The sequence below is a fragment of the Nematolebias whitei genome, chromosome 11 (genome assembly GCF_014905685.2).
Source record: "Nematolebias whitei isolate Nwh7 chromosome 11, NemWhi1, whole genome shotgun sequence".
NCBI lineage: Eukaryota > Metazoa > Chordata > Actinopteri > Cyprinodontiformes > Rivulidae > Nematolebias > Nematolebias whitei.
The window spans coordinates 29,231,543-29,239,514 of NC_056508.1; the positions used below are offsets into that span (position 1 = coordinate 29,231,543).

General features: G+C 39.4%; 1 protein-coding gene across 1 annotated transcript; it reads right to left on the reverse strand.

The window, feature by feature from the left end:
- Nucleotides 1-3,791: 3,791 nt before the first annotated feature.
- Nucleotides 3,792-7,615, reverse strand: LOC119416923 (glucose-6-phosphate 1-dehydrogenase). Its single transcript, XM_037684119.1, has 12 exons — nucleotides 7,414-7,615; nucleotides 7,024-7,061; nucleotides 6,772-6,880; nucleotides 6,472-6,689; nucleotides 6,237-6,395; nucleotides 5,473-5,598; nucleotides 5,300-5,393; nucleotides 5,020-5,206; nucleotides 4,669-4,904; nucleotides 4,267-4,343; nucleotides 3,979-4,071; nucleotides 3,792-3,882 (listed from the first exon to the last, which is right to left on the reverse strand). The coding sequence occupies exons 1-12, from the start codon at nucleotides 7,528-7,530 to the stop codon at nucleotides 3,792-3,794; spliced, it is 1,545 nt and encodes a 514-aa protein (XP_037540047.1). The 5' UTR covers nucleotides 7,531-7,615.
- Between the last annotated feature and the right edge of the window lie 357 nt (nucleotides 7,616-7,972).

Sequence of the window (7,972 nt, forward strand, 5' to 3'; positions counted from 1 at the left end):
TGACCAGATTGTATGGTAAAAAAATAAATAAATAAATAAACACTTAAAACAATAGCTCAGATCTTTTTGAAATGAGGTTTTGCAATAAAGGTTATGAACAAATAATATTTAGACTGTTGTATATTTTTCTTTGAGCAATCTGTTTTATTTATTTATTTATTTATTTATTTTTTTACATAGAATCTGGTCATTCATTCTATTTATCTCTTCAGGTGAGTGGGTGAGTGTGAAGGGCACGTTCAAGTGTGTGTCTCTCACCTGTATGTCCAGCTCATGTGCCAGAAGTCCTCTGGGCCTCTCACCTTCTGCCCACCTGGCAGATGGAACAGGAGACCTCATCCTGGTCTGGGACACTCACCCTCTGAGGTTCCTCAAGTTCCTTCACAGACACACAAGCACTCAGGACCAGGTGTGGGGTTTAAACATGAAAACATAACTTAACTGTAAAAAAAAAAAAAACACCTTATTGGACCTAACTGTTGTTTTCCACTTGTTTCTAGTTTGACTTTCCCTTTGTGGAAGTCCACCGTGTGAAGGCGGTGCGTTTCTGTCTGTCAGGAGCCACTGAGGAAGGACGTGAAGAATTCGAAATCCTTAGTGCTGGGGTGGATGGCGAAGGATGCCTGGATGCTGGAGGCAGAAACAGCTCTCAGCTTCAGTTGGAGCAGATGAGAACTAAAGAGAAAACAGTGAGCCCCTTCATGTGCTGCCTGTGCTGCAGAAAACCTCCTGATGTGTCAGTCTGGAACTGCGACGGAGAGATTCTGCCTTTCACCAACATCTCCTGCAAGTAAGATAACACAACCCAACAAGATGTGACTCATCTCACATTATATTTTCCTTTTTAATGTAAATGAGGCTAACCATATTTTCAGCTGTACACACTTTTAAAACCATCGTACAGCGTGGGGCAGTGTTTTATATTTGTCATCTTTGTTTCCGTCCCGTGTTTACCAGGATTCATGGCCAGTTGGTGCGTCTGTACGCCCGAGGTATCGAGGACGTAGCTGCCATCAGCAGCTGCAGCTAGGAGGATGAATGCAGTAGAACATGAACTCTAACTGAATTTTGGATGTTGAGGAAACAAAAATCAAGTATGGAACACGAGCGATGTAAATGTAAGAAAACTACTGGCTGCAGTCTCTCACTGAAAAGAGTTTATAATGTTCAGGTACTTTTATGCACTCTCACTGTATTGTACTTTTTGGATTATAAGGCGCATTATAAGCGAAACAAAGCAGTCAAACTTTTTTCAACTCATTCGTAATAACCACATAAAATCGGTCTGAGGTCAGAAAGCACAATCAGAATTAAAACGTAAAGCGCACCGGTTTGTAAGGCTCACTGTCGATTTTTGAGAAAAATTAAAGGATTTTAAGTGCGCCTTATAGTCTGAAAAATATGGTAATAATGGGGAAAAAGTATTTTTTTTAACAGTAAATGTGTTAATGTTTGTGTGTATTTGTCACTTCTATACTGATTTTGCACAGAACCTATTTAACCTGTTACTGTACACAGTGTGTGCTGGTTCTAGGTCTGTGAACGATTTTAGTTTTGTCTATTTTCAGGGAATAAAGATGACAATTGACAAAGAAAAAAAACATTAAATTATCTCTTGTTTTATTGGTGTTTTTATTCAGTTTTTCTTAAAAACTCAAAAACATCAACAACTTCTCTTTTCTTGCACATCAAGAGTCAGACAGTGAGAACATTTAGTTCTGATTCAAATAAAACTAAGTTATTGTAAAATGATGACGAGTGGACACGGAGCTCTTCAGTACTTCATCACTGTTCTCTGTAGATTTATATAACCTTCATAATGACATAATAAAAAGAGAAAAAAGAACAAGAGACCCCAGATATTTAAACACATGTTCACTCTTTCTGTCCTTTCCACACCCTTCTGCATCTCCGTTTATGCTGTTATTGCTCAGTGCGCACATATTTAGGTGTCTGAGTGTGACATGCTGCACATCAGGCAAAGATAAGATGAGACAAAAAAAGAAATCATCAATCTGATGCAGGCATTCAATAAAATCCACAATTTTTAAGGAACTTTGTTGCTAGGAATACTGTAAACTCTTTTTTTTTTTTTGGAAAGTTAGAAATAAACAGTTTTTTTTACAGTTTTGCTTCATCTGTGAAGTTGTTTTTACCTGGAGAATGACATTTTTTAATGCATCTTTTTGTTTATGCTTGTTGTTAGGAGAGGCACCCTTAACCAGTTCAACAAGGCCTGCTATTATAAAAAACGGTTCTATGTGAAACAAGTTTCGCACAATTACAGTTTAGTGACGACAGTAAACCCACGCCTGCAGTTAGCACAATTACCTTGTTAACATTCAAGGAATCTTATAATGAAAAACATGGTAGGCCTACAATGTATTATTTGTCCTGATGCATGCTCAATAATCCAGGAAGATAAATCTAACAAGGTTAAGTCAGGTCCTCTGGATGGGTTCTTCTTTGTTGAAACGTTTCACCTTTTATCCCAAAAACTTCTTCAGTCTGAGGAGTGTTGCACCTCCTGGATCAACCGGTTTGCTACTGACAGCACAATCTAGTTTGTCACATGCAAGAGGAGGACCAGCAGCTTAATGACCAATTGTTAGTGCCCTGATGGCTGCTTGCTATTCACAGGGTGTGAACAGAGTAATACCGGTACTAGCAATAACAGCATTGTAAGAGGGGGACAGTGGAACAGAGGCCTCCGCCCTGTTTAACGATGGACGGGTTCTCTTACAAAGATGGTCTCCTTCACTCCTCTCTCAAACCATCGTTCCTCTCTGTCCAGGATGTGAACATCTTCATCCCTGAAAGAGTGACCGCTGGCCTGGAGATGAGTGTAGACCGCAGAGTCCTGGCCTGATGATGTTGATCTTCTGTGCTGGGCCATCCTTTTGGCCAGTGGCTGTTTAGTTTCCCCGATGTAAGACTGATCACAGTCCTGACACTGAACAACATACACAATATTACTCTGTTTGTGCCGAGGAACTGGATCTTTGGGATGAACCAGTCTTTGCCGTAATGTATTTTGGGTTTTAAAAGCCACTGGGACGTTGTGTTTAGAAAATAAACGGCTCAGTTTCAGTCCTGATGACTCCTAACTTGTGCTCCAGAGGGTGATGGGAGTCACCAGGGAAGCATGAGGTTGTCAATCTTTCAACAAAGAAGAATCTGTCCAGAGGACCTGACATAACCTTATTAGACAATCCAACAACGTTCAGTCAGGTCATCTGGACGCTTTCTTCTTTTTTTTTTTGCTGCGACATTTCATCCTTCATCCAAAGGACTTATTCAGTCCGAGGAGTCACAAACAAACTGGAGTCCCACAAATACCACAGTCCCATAATGGAAAAAAAAACAAAAAACAGTTTGCTGGTGATCCAGTTTGTTAGTGACTCCTTGGACTGAAGAAGTCCTTTGGATGAAGGACAAAACGTCGCAGCAAAAAAAAAACAAAGAAATCGTCTAGATGACTTGACTGAACATTGTACCTGGATTATTGAGCATCTACTTTGGTCTTATTAGACAATGCAACATTGTTTTGTTCTGCTGGTCTTATTTTGCCTAATAATGACTTTGGATGAAACATAATTTGTCTGTAAATCTCAGATGTACTCGCCAAATCAGGCTACTAAACTTTTAGTTTAGGTGTGAAACGCAGGGCTCTGTTGTGTATGACAAAACCAGACTGGTTCAGCAGCGACTGCAGCAAACTTTATTGACTCTAAAGTTTCATACAAACGTTTTCATAAGTATGTGAATTTATTTGTACAATGAATGAAGCATCAGGTTGTGATGGGCTGCACCCACTTGTATGTTCCCTCATATTGGAATCCCACTTTCTTCATAAGATCATCTGCTTCACTAGGTCCACGACTGTGGACACAAGAAAATGAGAAGAAAAATAAAAAATATACTTGTGAGCAATAATTAGCTTAAAAAAAAATATCTCAGTGTTTTGAAAGACTTTACCTTCCATGTGTGTAAGGAATAGGGGGTTTCTTTTCTCCCTCTAGTTGGTGAAGAAGAGGGGTGAAGATTCTCCAAGCTTCTCGCAACTCATCACTGGAACACAAAAATGCTAGATGAGAATACATTTACAGATAAATAAATAAATGAATGGATGAAAAATCATGAACTGTTTTCTCTGCTAAAGCCTTCACTCACAGACTGTAAAAAACTCAAGAGTCTGAAAAGTTGGGTGTTCATCTTTCTTAAAATGCATTTTCGCTGCTTCGAACAGTGAATGAGGGTACCAACCTGCGGACAAAGTGCAGTTGATTTCCACAGAAGACATCCAGGATCAGTCTTTCATAAGCATCTGGAAGCTTCACACTCTATAGATAAATGTTACCAATTAAAAACTAAACTGATCATTCACTTATTTCAGTGTTAAGGACCAACAGGAGAAAAGTCAGTTATCCAATATAATTTTTTATGATAATCCAGATATAGTTTAGTACATATATGATTATATATTATAACAACAATAATAAAAATGCCACACTTTGCTATATCGGTTAAAGCAGAGCATGGTTTAGTATTATTATGCAATTGCTCAAAAACTTTTTGAAATAAGTTTACATTTACATAGTGACAATAAACAAAAAAAAATAATTAATGGTTAGACCAGGATGATGGCTGCCAAAGAATTTAGAGCACCTTGTATCTGCTCTTGTAGGTGAGGTCCAGCTCAGTCTCCTCGGGGCAGAAGTGGACCCCTGGCTTCTTGGTCATCATCTTCAGGTAAATGGCTTCATCTGGCTGCACCCGCACCACCAACTCATTCCTTTGACAGCCTTCACCAAAGATGTCTCCCGGCACGTCCGTGAACTGCAGACGCACTTCTGCTTTCTGCTCGTTCAGAGCTTTACCGCAGCGCAGAATGAAAGGAACTCCTAAAGGACGATAATTCAGTGATAGTTAAGATGGCTGAGGGAGAAAACTGTAGGACCCGAGATAAAAATAAAAGAGAAGAAGTAAGGCATGAAAAGATAGTTGTAAGAGCCTCACCATCCCATCTTTCATTCTGAACATAAAGCACTGCTGTGGCAAAAGTTGGAGTGGAGGAGTCTTTTGGTACTGTAGGGTCATCGAGGTAACCCTGCTTTGCGTGGCCCTCCCCATCAGGATCTCCAGCATACTGACCAAGCACCACATCTGACGTAACAATGGGTGCTATACACTTTAATACTTTCACCTATAGCATCACAACAAAAACCCTTCAATAAGATTGTAATGAAATGATAATATTGTCACTGAAAACGTCTTCACTTCTAGTCTCTGATGCTACCTTCTCATCTCTCACATCGTCTGGACTGGTGGAGGCAGGTTTTTCCATTGCAACCAAACAGAGCATCTGGAGCAGATGATTCTGCATGACATCTCTGTGTTACAAAGGACAGAAGTTGAATCTGAGCACGTTTACCAAGTAACAACTAAATCAATTCCTGGTACTTTCCTCACCTAATTATACCAAAGTCATTGAAGTATCCTCCACGACCCTGAGTACCAAAGGGTTCTTTAAAGGTGATGACCACACAAGCCACACTGTTTCTGTTCCAGATTGGTCCAAAAATCCGATTTCCAAACCTACGAGTAAGAAATAAACATTGTTAAGATGTAATATAACAATATACCTGCATCAACCTTTTGGATTACACATACTATAGCCTATAGCTACATACTTTGTTAAGAAATCAGGTCTCTTGTAAATGAGTCCCCTAGGCTCAATGGGATTAACCTGTCTAAATAAAGGTTGAATGAAAAATACCATATTTTCCGGGCTTTAAGTCACGCTTTTTTCATAGTTTGGCCAGTCATGTGACATATAGTCCGAAGCGACTTATATACGTTTTTTTCCCCCATTCATGACGTAATTTTTACTGACGTGTTAAATGTTCATTCATACTGACACCAACCAAAGAGTAAACATTACTGTTTGCAGTCACGAGAGGGCCCTCTAGGCTTTGATAGCTATATGTTGTTCCTCTTCTGCAGAAGCGACACAGAAGATGGTAACTTGCTTGTCTGACTTGTTGGCTTATGTTAATTAGGCCTGTTCAGGATCCCATATGTTCTGTGTGGTATTGTTATTTCAGATTAAATGTCTGTTCTTGCACTTTGTGAAATACACGTCTAAATGAATGCGACTTATACTCCAAAGCAACTTATAGTCCAGAAAATATGGTACTCGCTGATTCAGTATTCAGAGATATGTGTAGCTTTACCTGAGAACCATGAGGTTCTGGACCATCTCTTTTCCCAGGTAGTGATCTATCCGGTAGATTTGGTTCTCTGTGAACATGGAGGACAGGTGTCCTGACAGCTCCTGTGAGCTCTGAAGGTCCCGACCAAACGGCTTCTCAACAATTAGCCTGTTCCAACCTCTGCCATGAATAAAGCTGATTAGAAAAAATGTGACCAAACAGCTCAAATATCACTCATTTGTGAAAAGGTACCAACTTGAGGCTCATGCAGTGGTTTCTGATGTTTGTGTTGACATGGTGGTAAACAGTGGGCGGCAGTGCCAGGTAGAAGAGCCGGTTGGCGCTTGTTCCTCCTGGCAGAGATGACAGATGGCTGTTGAGTCGGTCAAAGGAGCTGCCATCATCATACTGCCCACGCAGATACAAGTTCTTACTGAAGAAAGCTGATAGACTCTTCCTGTCCTCATCTGTGACCTAAGGGAACATTAGAGTTATTCTAAAACCTCTTGAGGAATTTGAGCTTTGTGTAACCACCAAAGAGCCTTACATGTATTACCTTCATGTAAGGCAGACATGCTGTTCTAATGTCCTCTACAGTCAGGTTGGATCGAGCAAAACCCACAATGTGTATATCATCTGGGAGCAGGGCATCTCTGAATAACCACCTAAACAATGGACAGTCAGTGAAAAGCAGTAAAGTGGAACATTTTGGTCAAGGGTCAAACACCTGACCTCACTAAGTGACCAAACAACTTTCTTACAACTCTGTGGTCATTTAATGTGTCAGCTATAATTTTCTTTTACTCACCATAAAGTTGGATAGATCTTCTTTTTAGCAAGATCTCCCTGTGCAAATAAAACCAGATCCAATCAGCAGGCTAAGAAGCTATTCAGTTTGACACAGGATCAGTCTAAAGTCCAAAGAACAGATGAACTCTGGATAAGGGGTTAAAGTGTAAGGAAGTTAATGGCTTGTTTGAGTATTGAAAAAAGTTTGTGGAATACACTAAACTCACAGAACTTTACACTTTTTATGCTCTGACCACCAGTGGGAATACATGTTAACCTTTGGAACCTCAATACTTCTCTACAACTAGATTTGATGCAGGAAGGTCAACAAAACCAAAATGGTTATATAAGATATGCCATTTGTGCCTGATTAAACATCATTATTACATGTTGTAAGACATGTACTTACAGACGCCCCCAGGATGATGAATATGTGTGTATTGGAGTAGCTGGATGGATCTTCTCCATGAAGCTCCCTCCTGAGTTGTCCAAAAATCTCTGAACGGGTCAAAGACTCAGTGCTCATGTTATGGATAGTCTGTACTGGCTCTGCCCGTGACAGTGACCGCTCAGTTCCACACCAGCTACAGGACACACATTACCTTGAAGTTTCAGCTATGTTGCTTTGCTGAAAAAACTAGTGACACTGTGCTGCCATCTATTGTTGATACATATACATACAATTTATATGAACATCACAGTACAGTACAGTAGAGTAATTATATATATAAATATAAGTATATACAGTATATATGTATATATATATATATACATATATATATATACATACATACAGTATATATGTATACATACACATATATATACATATACATACATGTGTATATATATATATATATATATATGTGTGTGTGTATCTATATATATATATATACACACACACACATATATATATACACACACACACACATATATGTACACATATATACACACACACACACACACACACA